General features: G+C 39.3%; 1 protein-coding gene across 1 annotated transcript in view; it reads right to left on the reverse strand.

The window, feature by feature from the left end:
• Adam32 (ADAM metallopeptidase domain 32) overlaps positions 1 to 15,649 on the reverse strand; it is a 107,831-nt gene that overhangs the window by 47,550 nt on the left and 44,632 nt on the right. Inside the window, exons 10-11 of the mRNA XM_090353888.1 lie at positions 6,119 to 6,200; positions 1,359 to 1,495 (exon numbers count right to left, since the gene is read on the reverse strand). Coding sequence (XP_090210014.1) covers positions 1,359 to 1,495; positions 6,119 to 6,200 — 219 coding nt within the window. The remainder of the gene's footprint in view (positions 1 to 1,358; positions 1,496 to 6,118; positions 6,201 to 15,649) is intronic.

Below are 15,649 nucleotides of genomic sequence, written 5' to 3' on the forward strand. Positions count from 1 at the left end.
CAAGTGATAGAGCTCTAGCCTTGAGAAAATCCAAGGACAGTGCTCAGGCCCTGAGCTCAAGCCCAGCACTGGCAAAAAAAAAAAAAAGCATACATATATGAAATATAGGAAAGAAATAAAATATATAAGTATGTGAATATATTTACCTATCTACATGGATAATATGCATATGTACACATATAATATTTATATATAACATATGTATATACTAATATACTAATATATTTGCCTATCAAATTGAATAATACGTATGGTACATATATAATACACATTTATAACATATATACAATGTATGTGTATATGTGCTTATAGAATATGCATCCTTATAATTTCAATATAGATATATGTACATTTGTGTGTATAGATTTTAGGTTGTTCTATTTTTTTTGCCAGTCCTGGAGCTTCAATTCAGGGTCTGGGCACTGTCTTTGACCTTTCTTAAGGCTAGCACTCTACCACTTGAGCTACAGTACCACTTCCTGCTTTTACTGTGTATGTGGTACCAAAGAATCGAACCTCAGCCTTTATATGTGTCAGGCAAGCACTTTGCCACTAGGACACACGACAGCCCTATCCTATTTTTTATTACCTAAGAGTTTTTAATGTTTGGGTGATGCTTGAAAGTAACTTTGAAATAATATTTTTTCAAAACTTAACTCCTTAGCTCCATTCTTTACTTTTTTTAATTTATTTTTATTTTTTATTTTTTGCCTGCCCTGGGACTGAAACTCTGGGCCAAGGCACTGTCCCTAGGGTCCTTTTGCTCAAGGCAAACACTCTACCAATTGAGACACAGAGCCACTTCTGGCTTTGTCTGTGATTAAAGAAGATGAATCTCACAGACTTTCCTGCTTAGGCTGGCTTTGAATCACAATCCTCAGATCTCCTGAATAGCTAGGATTATAGTCCTGAGCCACTGGTGCCCAATTTAATCTTTTAATAGTTCTTCAGTAATGAGTGAATCCTACCTGCCATGTGTCTGGTACACTTTTGGGACCATCAGTGAATATTGACAAGCACCAACCTATCACATACATACAGAGTTTGAAATAAAATGTTCTTAATTTCTCATTTTACTTTTACATAGTCTTTTGAAGCAAAGTATTCCCATTTAAATACGAGAAATGAAAAAATATTTAATGTTGAATAATGTAAATATTCATCATGCAAATATTGTGATTAGATATTTTAAATTGTGTACCGGAAATCAAACTAATCTAAAATCTAACAGTCCTACCTAAAGAAACCTATTTGTTAGGACTTGCTAACATTGTTAAAGCTCTTTACTGATCTTAACTTTACTACATTTAAAGCAGAAAAAAATATGACCAGTAAATAAACCATGTCTTTAAACTTACATAGCCTTTGGACTCATCACACATACAGCTTCTGAGCAGTGACATTTCTGTGGGTCATCGTATGATATTCCCAGATTGATCCCCAGCATCTGGGTGACAGTAACTGAAAACGTCTCTAAAGTCATTTCCCTGGAATACTATAACAACAAAGAAATTGCAAAGGAAAGCTATTTCATTAAGTAGTGACTAAAAGTAATGTTTTCATTCTAAATCATGTTTTCATTCATGTCATGTTAGTTAGTATTCCCCCCACTGCACTTTCCAGGGCAGCTCTTAACTCCACCCTGCCTTGAAGCTCCCACCTGGTCTCTCTGCCCATGTGGCCTGCCATCACTAGCTCGACCTACCTGGATGAGCACAGATGCCATCTCTTTCCCTCTCTTTCCCCCTCCTGTGGGCAACCTGCCCTTCCCCACTCCCCCAATAAACTTCTTACATTGGTGCTGAACTCTGATCAAGGCTTCTTCGATGACGTTTGGCTGTTCTCTCTGGGAACTTCAAGCTCTCTCCAGACTTTGTGCCACTTCTAGGGCCACCCACAGAACCACCAATCTAATTTTCTCCTGATTTAGCACTTTATGTCCATCTACCACAATGGCCGAATTGCACCTCCAACTTTGGTGAATGACCATTGCAGTTAGCTGAGGCCTCAGCAGTGGAAGGCATCAGGGCCACACAGAGAAAAATCTTGGCGCCAAGATCCAGACTCTATCAGGGGACCTCAAAAGCCACCAACCCAGGGTTAAAGGTCAAGGGACTCAGGAATCACAGGCCACAGCCTGTTTTTCCTGCCAGCTCCCTCTGTGTTTCACTGAACAGAAAGCCATTGAAGACACTCAACACTCTAGCTTCAGCTGCACTGGTCACTCATCAAGGGGAGGAAGCAGCAAGATTCTTAAGAAAAAAACACTCCGTTTTGAGCCCAATCTTAATCTTCATGCAATCAACTTTGACCCCAAATTTGGACTTTGACGTGGCTCCTTCGTAAGACACTGGATAGCTGATAGAACTGTGAGCGCTCAGACAGGTGGGATTCTCTCCCTCTTTCTCTCTCTGCCTCTAAACTCTGCCTGTTTGCATGGCTGCCTGCTTGTAAGACAGCCAGGCCTGTTTAATACCCACCTAGGAAAGGACAAAAGGAAATTTCTATCTTGTGATGGAAATTCTGCTTGTTGTTGGCTACATCTTGAGTTTTCTCTAGCATTGACCATGTGGTGGATAATAGAGAATAGGGTTCAACATGTGCCATCTTGGCATCATGGAAAATTTCCAAAAACTTTGAGGTGAAGTCCCACTCACCCCTCAGGTAAAGGGTGTGTCTGAACTCCTAGAGGCAGGGGCAGGGATTTGGAAACTCGAGCTCCCAGTAAATTCTTTAACTGGGGGACAGTTCTGGGAAGCCCTGCCCTGCATTTCAACTCTTGAGGGTTGGAGCAGCTTCAGTGCCACATGTCTTCAACATTCATGTCCTGTCTGGCCCTTCTCTGATCACCCTGGCATCCCAATTGAACTCTCCACTAGAGCTGAGTTGGTTTCTCAAAATGTGGCTTCTCCCTCCCTCTCTCCCCCTCTCCCATGGGCAAGATGGCCCCCTCTAATAAACTTCCTTATAATTCTCCTTCTGGTCTGCCTCTGTGTGGTCCTGTGCAATGGTTTGCTTACATATCAAATATTAAGGAAAGTGAAATATGGTTCTTTGGACAGGTTAAAAGCTGATACCGTTATGAAATGTTATTGAGACAGAGCATTTTAAATTAATCTCACTCATTGTCAATTGAGAACCTATAAAGATTTCAGGTAGCTATCATAACTATACAAATCATCTATTTTTCATGAAGAAAAAGATTGTCATAATGTTCTTGCACAAAGGGGTTACCATTTCATGTCAGGTTATGAGTATAGTGCATCTTAATCACTTTCACCCTTTGCATTGTTCTCTCCCATTTACCTCTATCCATTCCTTCCTACACACAAATTACACAGTTCATTTTTTACAAAGTATACATTGATCTGCTTTTTTTGCCACTCCTAGGGCTTGAGCTCAGGGCTTGAGCACTGTCCTTGGACTTTCTCAAAGCTAGAACTCTACCACTTGAGCCACAGAACCACTTCTGGCTTTTCTATGTATGTGTTACACCAAGGAATTGAACACAGGTCTTCATGCATGCTAGGCAAGCCCACTACCACTAGGCCAAACTCCCAGCCCATTGATCTGATTTTGCTTACCCTTCTTTCCTCAATTTGTGTCCCCTTTATGCTTCCCCCCCAAAAAAGTATTTCTACTTTATTGTATGTTTTAATAAACAGTAATTTAGTTGTTCAGATGAGTTCCATATATGAATGAGAAAAAACATGTGCCATTTGTCTCTCTGGGCCTGGCTTGCTTCATTTAGCATGATTTGGTCTAGGTTCATCCATTTCCCTGTAAATGACATAATTGTCTTTCTAATGGATGAGTAATGTCTATTTTCTTGATCCACTCTTCCATTGTAGAGCAACTGGGCTGTTTCCATAACTTGGCTCTTTTTTTTTTTAAACTTGGCTCTTGTGAATAGTACCGCAATGAACATGGATGTTCATTTACTATATCATGATTTATAACCTTCTGGTTATAAGTCCCAAGAGTGGTATGGCTGGATCATAGGGAAGTTGTATGTTTGTTTTTTGAGAAATCTCCATACCACCATCCAGAATAGTTGTACTGGTTTACATCCCACCAAAGTATAATAGAGGTCTCTTCCCCCCACATCCCTTGCCTGCACTTGTTGCTTGAATTATTGATGTTGACCAATTACTGAGATAAGATGAGATCTCAAAATACAAGTAGATTGGGGGGCATGGTTCAAAGAATAGGTAGTCTCATACTCAAGGTCTTGTGTTTAATCCACAGTACAGCATGCAAAGTATGTGTCCATCCATGTTTATTACTGCACTAGTCACAATAGTCAAGTTGTGGAAACAGCCCAGATGCCCTACAATAGATGAGTGGATCAAAAAAATGTGATACATATACACAATTTTACACAGCCATTAGAAATGATGATAATATGATGTTATTTTCAGGGAAATAGATGGACCTACAACAAATCTTGTTAAGTAAGGTAAGCCAAGCTCAGAGACACAAATGACGCATGTTTTCTCCCATATGTGGAAACTAGATCTAAAATAGGATATGTTGAATTATATAGGACTATAGGGATTCATGCACAATGAAACTAAAAGAGGGCATTCTTAGGGGAGGAATGTTTATGTGCCTCTGATTGGATAAGATAATGTTTACTAACTGAACTCCATAAAATGCAAACAAAGGGATTTTTCTTTGTTGTTTTTGTTTTCTTTCATTTTTGTATTGTTTGTTCATTTATCTGCCTTTGAGAGGATAAAATGGGGAAGACATGGAAATGGAGGGAGAAAGGATGAACAAAGGCTGTAGTGGTACTCAGTTGACACGATGTTGAAAATGAACTATACAACTTGTAGGTGGGGACAAAAGGGGAAAACTGGGAGAGTAAAGGAAGTGGTGACATTATCCAAGAAGAAATGTACTCATTACCTGAATTTTGAAATTGTAACCTCTTTGTACATCACCTTTGAAATAACAACAAAAAATACTAAATGAAAATAGTGTGTATGTATGTTTGTATATGTGTGTGAAAGAGAGAGAGAGAGAAACAGCAACAGAAAGGGGGAGAAAAAAAGAAAATGTTTATTATTCAAAATGCTAGTGGTTATCTCTACTCAGGTTATATGATTAATAGAAATTACTGCGTAGGGGTTTTTTTTTGGCCAGTCCTGAGGTTTGCACTCAGGGTCTGAGCACTGTCCTTCCTCAAGGCTAGCACTCTACCATTGGAGCCACAGCAACATTTCTGGCTTTTCTAGATATGTGGTACCGAGGAATCAAACCTAGGGTCTTCATGCATGCGAGGCAGACACTCCCAGCTACTAGGCCAAACTCCCAGCCCCGTAGTTTTCTAAAAAATACATTACTTAAACTTATTTTTAAAGTATGTTACTAGGATAGGAAACTGGCTCAAAGAGGTACATGATCTTCAATAATGTATTTAATTATACCATAGATTTTTATACATAACATACCTGTAAATATGGCAAATGATTGTCGTACACATAAAAACTTTCTTTCTTTAAACTTTCTGAGAAATCTGAAATTTTTTTCTTTCTTTATTTTTTTGCCAGTCCTGGAGGTTGAACTCAGGGCCTGGGCTCTGTCCCTGAGCCTCTCTGTGCTCAAAGCTAGGGCTCTACTACAATGAGTCACAGCGCCACTTTCAATTTTTTCTGTTTACATGGTTCCGAGAACCAAACCCAGGGCTTCATGCATGCTAGGCAAGCAATCTACCACTAAGCCACATTCCCAGCTGAAATCTGAAATTTTTAAGCAATTTGCAATACAATTTTTGTTCCTTTGTGTTTTGAAGATATTTTAAACATAATAAGATTTCTCCACTTTTATTTCTATGAGCAAAAATCTACGTGGAATATGGAAATTTCCTTAGGAATGCATCATTGTATTTGTGAAATTATTATTCCTAATTTAATTTCCAAATACAGCTAATTATAAGGTACTTGTTCTAAAATAATCTTCTTTCTACACACTTCAAAATTTTAGTAGCAATGAAAAACCAAATTGAAATTTTTAAATGCAAACTGTAGAAAATATATAGTCAAGTAGAAAATACATGGTATCAAGTTGCATCATTTTAAATATGTTAATTTTTACAGAGTAAATTATTACTTACCAGTGCAATCCCTACAGAATACTGAGAAACACATATTTTTCCAGGAAATGTTGCCCCCACATAGCTTGGATGATCCTTGTAACTAAACAAATAAAAATAAATACATACAATTGCAATTAATTTTACCCAAAAGTTTAAACATGAAACTTCCTACTGATATATCTCTATTTCATAAAATACTAGCCCAAAGCAAAATCAGGTATCGTGTTCCTAAATGACCTTAACCAAGCAGAAGGTATTCTTAACTAAATTCTTAAACATAATTCTTTTAAGCATATCTAGCCACTTCTGGTAGCTTTGCTCTTCTCATATTTGGCTATAGACCCTTTCTTTGAACAATTTGATTGACATCATTCTCTTGATATGACAATGACAAGAAGTCATTGATTGGATGAATAAAGAAGTGACCTCTCTGGTGGGAATAGTGACCTAAGCCTGTAAATCTAGATACCTGGGAGGTAGAGTTCAAGGAATTGAATTCCAAGATCATCCCAGACCAAAAACAAAACAGAACAGAACAGTTGAAGAGATTCCATTTCAACCAGTGTCTGGGGCAGTAGCCAGCATTCTCCTGGATGACAGACTCCATCCTCCCAGCTCCTGGAGAAACACATCTGTCCTCCCAGTCACCCAGAGAAGCAAAGTAGGAAGAATCATAGTCCAGGCCAGTTTGGGCATAAAGCAAGACTGAACCTCAAAAATAACCAGTCCCCAAGTGGGCTGGTGATACAGCTCTAGTGGTACAGTGCTACCTAGTAAGCACAAGTCCCTGAAGTGCAACCTCTAGTATCCCCCCCACAATAACTAAGTAGTTACTCTTACAGAGAGATGTGCTCTTATAGAGAGATGTGTAACAGTTTCTCATAGGGATGACTTCATAGCTTTGTGAAGGCACCACATAAATAATCACACAATAAAGACACTGATGGTTTGATTTTCAATATAAGCCACCTTAAATTGGTGTCTTCAAATGAATCTTAAATGGTAATGCATGTACTGATGTCAGGGAGATGGTTCACTATAGGTGCCTAGTACACTTTGTTTCCACAAAAAAAGGGGAGATCCGAAACAAAGAAAAAGCCCATAGCTACTCTGGAAGAATATTTGGATAGTATGCTGGAGTAGGACAAGGATGGCAAAGATACTGCAGAGCACAGACACACACCAACCTTGCAGAAAAGAAGCAATGTAACCGGCCTCTCTTGAACCCTCTGTCCAGTTAAGATCAATCCTGGGTCAAGATGGCCTTTGAAAAGCTGGCAGGGGATTTGTACAGCAGCACTGCCTCTGAGGAAAAGCCCACCTACACTGTACCCTTCACCACTGATGGCATCTGGAAGCTCCAACCCACCTGGGGCAGTGTGAAGGCGGTCAGGGGAGGGTGAGCTCCAAGATAGTGCAGATGGCCTGGCTTACGAGCTCCTTGGGGACACAGTGAGCCCCATGAAGCAGCCTGCCCTGCTTCCACAGCTCTCAAGGAGAAGCACAGTGCACATGTGCATTCTCATCCTGCCTAGAAAAGCAGCCTGCCCTGAGAAACTCAGCCTGCCAAGGTCGAGGGAGGCCACCTGGGAAACATACCCCTCTTCCTAAGGCCCCAGGAAGCTAGGCAGCCAGCTCTGGGCATGCCCCATCCTGAACTCCTTGCAAACTCATGGCATGTGCATCCCTCTAGGCCTTGGGCACTGGCAAGTCCCACACCTCTGCTACAAAGCCTACTGTCCCGTATTTTAGAAGGCTCCAGACTCTGCCCAGCCATCAGAGACCCATCGGTCACCAACACCTAGGCTTGTAAATGCCTCCCAGAGTGACCTCACTGCAGGTGACCACCCCCACTAGAATTTGGTGGGCATCCTGTCACTGCATAACAAACCTGCACCCCAACTGGCAGAGGAATTACATAACCCCTGTTGGTGAGACCACTGAAGCATTTGCACTCATAGCCAATGTTGACTGCAACTAAAGAAGATAAACATGGCAATCTTGAGAACACTTTAAAGCCAACTGTAGTGACCCAACCAACAGGACACTCAGCCAGAACAAAATCTCGCTGTGAAAGCCACTATACAGAACTGGTGGCAGCAACCGATCTGACAGAGGTGCAAATAGAAATGCAGGAATATAGGCTGTAGGCATAGCATTTTCAAGGCAAGGTAATCTAATGCCTCCAAGAAGACACAATAATTCTCCAGAAATAAACTCCAAGGGAAGAGACATTGATAAAGTGTTTGGAAATGAAATCAAGATAATGAATCAGTGTTGATGGTTCATGCTTATATTCATAGTTACTTAAGACGCTGAGATATAGAGGACTGAGGTTCAAATTCAGGCAGAAAACTCTGTGAGATTCTAGCAGGCACCAGAAGCTCACACCTGTAATCCCAGCTGTAATCTCAGGAGGCTGAGATCGGAAGATCATGGTCCAAAGCCAGCTCAGGCACAAAAGTCCATGAGACTCTTATCTCCAAATAACCACCAGAAAAATGGAAGTGCCTCTGTAGCTCAAGTGGTAGAATGCTAGCTTAGGGACGGGGCCAGGCCCAGAGTTCAAGCCCCTCAACCAAAGGGAAAGAAAAGGAAAAGACAAGGAAAAAAAAGTCTGTGAGATTCTATAATAACCAAAATAAGCACAGCTCAAGTGAGAGAGTTCCACCGGTAAGCAGGCAAGCAAACAGATTGGGACTTAGTTCAAGTCCACCCTGGTACCAGCAGGTAATTAAATAATTTTTTTTAAAAAAATGGATAGGGAAAGGAATGTAAAGATAAGGGAAAAAGAAAAAAGATAAAAGAAAATCTTAAAACAACCAACATAAGTATCAATTAATATGTAAAGGTATTTCCATTACACCATCACCAGATTTCCCAGCAAAAACTAATCAGGGAAAGGAGAATGAGACAATTATTCAAAGAACTGGAGAAGGCTACAGTGGTAGAAGGGCAGCCATGAGCAAGAGCCAAGTGAGAGATGGACACCCTAAGTTCAATGACCAGTACTAGCACAAAATAATCAAAAAATGAAATAAATTGCCAACCAACAAGAAAGACAGCTCAAGACTTTCCAAAACAAACCAGAATTAAAGCAATTGACACCACCAGATAAGAAATGTTCATGAGACTCCTACAGTAGATATGAAAAGATGGTAGCTGACATCATGTAAACCTACGGCACAGAACTTCAGCAGAGATGTGAAAAGAGAAGAGAAAAGAATTAAAATTTCAGCCTGGTGCTGGAGACTCCTGCTTGTGATCCTAGTTAAGCAGGAAGCTGAGTTCAAGCTCAACAGCTGACAAAAAAAAGGCTACAAGCTTGATTAAGTCAAACTTAATGATTTCTCCAATTTTGTGAATATTTTTCTATGCTGTACTTACAAAAAGTTCATTGTCTACAGCCAAATATTTCTTTTCATTGATTTCCTTAGATGTGTCATCGTTTGTATTAGTTACTCTATTACTACTTCCCAATACCATATTAATGGGGGTTCATGGTTTTTTCAGATAAATAATCAGTTATTCAGTACGAAATACTGAAAAGAATATATTTTCTCCATAGGTCTTACAAGTGTGAATCTAGTTCTGGTCAGTCCTTTTCCCAATATCACACTGCCTTGATTGATAATGTGCACCACACAAATGGTTCTTGAAAACTGCTATTATAAATGTTAGCCTTTTCATATAAAGCTTATAATCAGCTTCTTAATAAATACAAAATATATTCCTAAGTAATAATAATAAAACTACTCTGATTTCCCTCTTATTAATAACATGACATATTTTTATTATTTTACTGTCTTTCAATCTAGATTTTACACAGAAACAATATAGAAACTGTTGTGGTTTTTTTTTTCATTTGATATTACAATTTCTCCAATCAAATTCTTCTGTTTTAACCATAAATACAACGTGACTGTTAACATACTGGGATTCAATCAAGCATCTTGCAAACTTTTAGCTATGCATTGCATCTGCTGACTCTCATTTCTTACATTCTTTTGGATTGAATATATTATCAGAATTATATCTTATCTCCTCTAACTTCTTCTACAACTTTTTTTTCATATATTTTATTGTAATTAATAGAAGGGTTACATGATATTTGCCAGATAGAAGGTGCATTAATTCACATACATTGATACCTTTTCACATGTCTTGATCCCCATTTCCCTCCCCCCATCCCCATCCCTCATCTTGTCTTCCCCCCTTCCCTATCCAATTTCAAATAACTAAATACAAATATATCCGATATATCAGGTAACAAAGTGAGATACTGTAACAATATGAGATAACCAAGGGACAGCAAAAGAGATGAGACATAACATAGTACCTTAAGAACAACAATCATTCATTATATGGCTTATGTTTCTATATCCTAGAGATCCTTTCATTTAGCGTCCTACTATATGGCCTTTTGCATCAAGGTTTTGCTTTATTGCAAATCTCTGCTAGGAGAGCCCAAGGTTTCTACTGATTACGACAAATGAGGGAAACCATTGAGCCTATGTTCCTTTGAGTCTGGCTTACTTCACTTAATATGATTTTTTCTAAGTCTTTCCATTTCCTAACAAATGGAGCAATGTCATTTTTTCTGACAGCAGCATAGAATTCCATTGTGTACAAATACCACATCTTATTGATCCACTCATCAACTGAGGGACATCTAGGTTGGTTCGATATCTTTGCTATGGTAAATAGTGCTGCAATGAACATTGTTGTGCTGGTGGATTTAGTATGTCTTTGTATCTGGATGATTGGGTAAATGCCAAGTAGTGGAATTGCTGGGTCATAGGGGAGCTCAATGTTTAGTCTTTTGAGGAACTGCCATACTGCTTTCCATAGTGGATGAACGAGTTTGTACTTCCACCAACAGTGTAGTAGTGATCCCTCCTGGCCATATCCCCTCCAGCATCTGTTGTTATTAGATTTCTTGATCCTGGCCATTCTAACTGGAGTGAGGTGGAATCTTCGAGTTGTTTTAATATGCATTTCTTTTATAACCAGAGATTTTGAGCATTTCTTCATGTGTCTATAGGCCATTTTTGTTTCTTCTTCAGAGAAGACTCTCTTTAAGTCTTTGGCCCATCTTTTAATGGGATGGTTGTTACTTTGGAGATTAGTTTTGGAGTGATTCAATTTTTTGAGCTGTTGGTATATTTTAGATATGAGGCCTTTGTCTGTTGTATGGTTGGTGAACATCTTCTCCCACTCTGTAGGCTTCCTAAATAATTTACTAGCTATGTCCTTTGCCATACAAAAGCTCTGCAGTTTAATGCAGTCCCACTTATCCAGCCTTTCTCTGATTTGTTGTGATTCTTGGTCCTTATTAAGAAAGTTTCGACCTGTGCCAAGGAGGCCTGGTGTATCTCCTATTCCTTCTTGTAAAGTTTTCAGTGTCGGCTTTTACCTTCAGGTCTTTGATCCATTTGGAGTTAATTCTAGTACAGGGTGACAAAGAAGGATCCAACTTTAGTTTTCTGCAGGTGCTTAACCAGTTCTGCCAGCACCAATTGTTGAAGGGGCTATCTTTCTTCCATTCTATTTTTTTGGCTCCCTTGTCAAAGATTAGGTAGCCATAGGTCTGTGGTTTAATATCTGGGTGCTCAGTTCTCTTCCATTGGTCTTCAGGCCTGTTCTTGTGCCAGTACCAAGCTGTTTTGATAATTATAGCTCTGTAATAGAGTCTAAAGTTTGGCATTGAAATTCCTCCTGCACTGTTCTTTCTGCTAAGAAGTGTTTTTGCTATACAGGGTCTTTTATTATTCCATATGAAATTTTGGATTCCTCTTCTATTTCTTTAAAGAATGACATTGGAATATTGATGGGTATTGCGTTGAATTTGTAGATAGCCCTTGGCAAGATTGTCATTTTCATGATTCTACAACTTTTTTTAAGCCAGTCCTGGGGCTTGAACTCAGGGCTTGCGCTCTGTCCTCGGATACTATTTTTACTCAAGGCTAGCACTCTGCCACTTGAGCCACAATGCCATTTCTAGCTTTTTCTGTGGATGTTGTACCAAGGACTTGAACCGAAGGCTTCATGCATGTTAGGCAAGCGATCTACCATCGAGCCGCATCCACCGCCACCACTACTGCCTCCTCCTTCCCCTTCTCCTCCTCTTCTCCTTCTTCCTCATCATCTTTTTTGGTTGTGGGACTTGAACTCAAGGACCGGGCATTGTCCCTAAACTCTTTTTTTTTTTTTTAGGGGGGCGGGTCATGGTGCTTGAATTGGCCTGGGTGCTGTCCCTGAGCGCTTCAGCTCAAGGCTACTGCCCTACCCTTGAGCCAAACCCCACTTCCCATTTTTTCTAGAGGTTACTTGGAGTCTTAGGTCCTTTTGTGTCCAGGCTGGCTTTGAACTTCAGTCCTCAGATCTCAGCCTCCTGAGTAGCTAGGAGTCCTTGAGCCCTTTGGCTCAAGGCTAGTGCTCTACCACTTTGAGCCACAGCGTCATTTCTGGCTTTTGAGTAATTAATTAGAGATAAGACTTTCATGGGGATTTTCCTGCCCAAGATAACTTCTAAGTACAATCCTCAGGTCTCAGCCTCCTGAGTAGCTAGGATTTTAGGTGGGAGCCACCAACACTCCGTTTCATCTGTACCTTCTTTGTTATGGCAAATTTTGGGTTTTCACAATTCACCCTTTACATAAAATCTTCAAATGTAAACCTTTCAACAGCACATTTCCATTTTCCCTCTCAGCATTTATACTCGTAGTGTCATCTGTTCTATTTGTTTTTAATATAGCCTACATAGTTGTTAATTTTTGCCTTATGAAATAAATTGGTTTTGAAAATATTAAATAACAAAATCTGCTGCATAGCTCTCCACATATTTACCATTTCTGGTATTCTTCATTCCTTCTTGGATCATTTAGTTCTGCCTAAGGGACCTCTGTAGTAATTGACTTATTTCAAGTCAGATGGTGGAATTTTTTGTATCTTTTATAAAATAGTCTATATTTCCATGATTTTCTGGAAAACTTGGTTTCAATGAATATAGAATTGTATATAGATTACTGTAATAAGATAATCATTTGTACTCTGGCTTACCTTGTTGCAGGTGAAAATTCTGTGGTCATTAGCCCTATTCTATTGTATGTACTGTCTTTCTCCATCTGCAGCTGATTTTAACTTATTCTCATTATCAAATGTTTTAAGCAATCTGATCATGATTGGCCTTAGTATTTTTCTCTTGTGTCTCTTGAGCTGGGGACTTGTAAAGTTTCCTGAAACTTGTATTCCATTTGGAAATTCTGGAGCAATGCTTTAAAAGCATCTGTCCAGTCATCATGGCTCTCCCCTGCCTTTAAGCCCTTCAACTTTAGAAACATAAATTCCCAAGACATTGTTCTGCAGTATACTGGTAGAGTTCTTTTTCCTTTTTCCTCTGCTGCTTATTTTTACTATGTCTTTATAATCCATAATATTATTCTTTGCCTAAAATGCTATTAATACTACCTAGCATGTTTTCAATGAATTTACTGTTAAAAAATATGCTTTTTTTTTGCCCATCCTGGTTCTTGAACTCAGGGTCTGAGCACTTTCCTTGGGCTTTTCAAGCCTAGTGATCTACCACTTGAGCCACAGCACCACTTCTGGCTTTTTCTACAGAGGAATCAAACCCAGAGTTTCATGCATACTAAGTAAGCACTCTACTACTAGGCCACACTCCTGGCCCGTTTTGGATTTATATATCTCTACACGTATATTTTTCTACCTTCTTGATCATGTAGAATATGATTATAATACTGTATTGATGTTGCTGTCCAATTCTAGCTATCTAGGTTAATGTATATTTTGATTTTTCTCCTCATTACAGGTAAAACTTTTTTCTTGTTTATATGCCTAGTACAATTTCAGTAGATAAGAGGTTGTAAGGAGTGATATTAATCAAGATATACTATATTCATAAACTGCTTTATTAAATGGCAAGTCCTTCTAATGTAAATTGAAGCTATTCAAATATAACTAAAAATAAAAGAAATTGTGAATTCTATGAGGAGGCACTATAAATTCTTTTGTTGGCTGAAATACCTTTGGTCTTGTTCTAGAACCCAGTAAACGTATTTTGAGATCTTAACTTCTGTTAAGTGTTGTTACACAAGCTTAAAACATCCTTGGTTTAAAAATCAGTTTCCTCATCAGTGTGGCAACCTTTCTTCAAGTACTCTGTCCATGTTTTTTTCTTTTTAATGAGTAATAACAAATTATCCTGATCCTGTGTGAACAACAGACATTCTTCTGCTGAGTCTTTTTGAATATCCTTTCCTCAAGTTTCCTAAGGGGTTGGAAGGTGAACCTCTAGTAAAGAAAATTTGTAGAGGCTTTTTGTTTTGCCCCACATATCCAACATTTGAAACTGATGAAACTGGAAACCTGGAAACATCATGTAGGGGCGCACAGTCCTAATAAAATGCACACTCTTTATCCAGAGAGTCAGAAAAATGGCAGCAAAAGACAAAAAGGAAATCAGATCATCATTCCCCTACCAAAGAAAAATACCAAACAAGAACCTATGACCCCCCCCCCACACACACACAGAGAGAGAGAGAGAGAGAGAGAGAGAGAGAGAGAGAGAGAGAGAGAGAGAGAGAGAGAGAGAGAGATACATATGCTCCTCAATATGCCAGTAAATTCCAGGTTAATCTTCTCTAAGATTTCTATCCTCTACTAAGATATTCTGAGAAGACTTCCTTGCCTCCTTGAGATATTCCTTTTCCAGTCCTTTTAGACTACCTGAAGATCTGGGTTTCCAGCTCTTCTGGGTAGAAGGTACTAAGGCATCACTCACACTACAGGCACAAGAAGCCCAATAGAGTGTCAGGATTACTGAGCAGTAGCAAGGCCATTTCACTTGGAAATAGATGAGGCCATACATCCTATCACCCTAAGGTAGAAGGAAGTCCATGGAGGACGAGAGGAGAACAGGAAGTCCCACCCCCACCATAGTTTTCTCTTCTTTTCTTTTTGCCAGTCCTGGGCATTGAGCTCAGGGCCTGCGCATTGTCCTTGGGCTTTCCTCAAGGCTAGAACTCACCACTTGAGTCACAGCACCACTTCCGACTTTTTTCTATGTATGTAATACCAAGGAATTGAATCCAGGTCTTTGTGCATGCTAGGCAAGCGCTCCACCACTTGGCCAAACTCCTGCCCCCCCACTTTTTTTTAAATTTAATTTTATTGTCAGGGTGAAGTACAGGGAGTTATAGTTACAAATGTAAAGTAGTGGGTACTTTCCTTGTAGGACATTGTTACCCTCTCCATAATTTTCTCCCACTTTCTCTCCCTTCCAACACTTCCCCAATTTGTAAAGTTCATTTCCAACATATTGTCTTGTGAGCATTGCTGTTGCATTGGTTTATTCTTTTTCTCACCATTTTGTTGCTCCCCTTCCCTTCCTTCAGATACACACACACACACACACACACACACACACACACACACGTGTGTGTGTGTGTATATATAATATCCAGGCTATCATAATCAAATACAGATCAAATACAGTGACAACAGGTGATAAACTATAGGAGGAAAATG

This window comes from Megascapheus bottae, chromosome 20 (assembly GCF_031878675.1).
Source record: "Megascapheus bottae isolate mThoBot1 chromosome 20, mThoBot2.hap1, whole genome shotgun sequence".
Classification (NCBI taxonomy): Eukaryota; Metazoa; Chordata; class Mammalia; order Rodentia; family Geomyidae; genus Megascapheus; species Megascapheus bottae.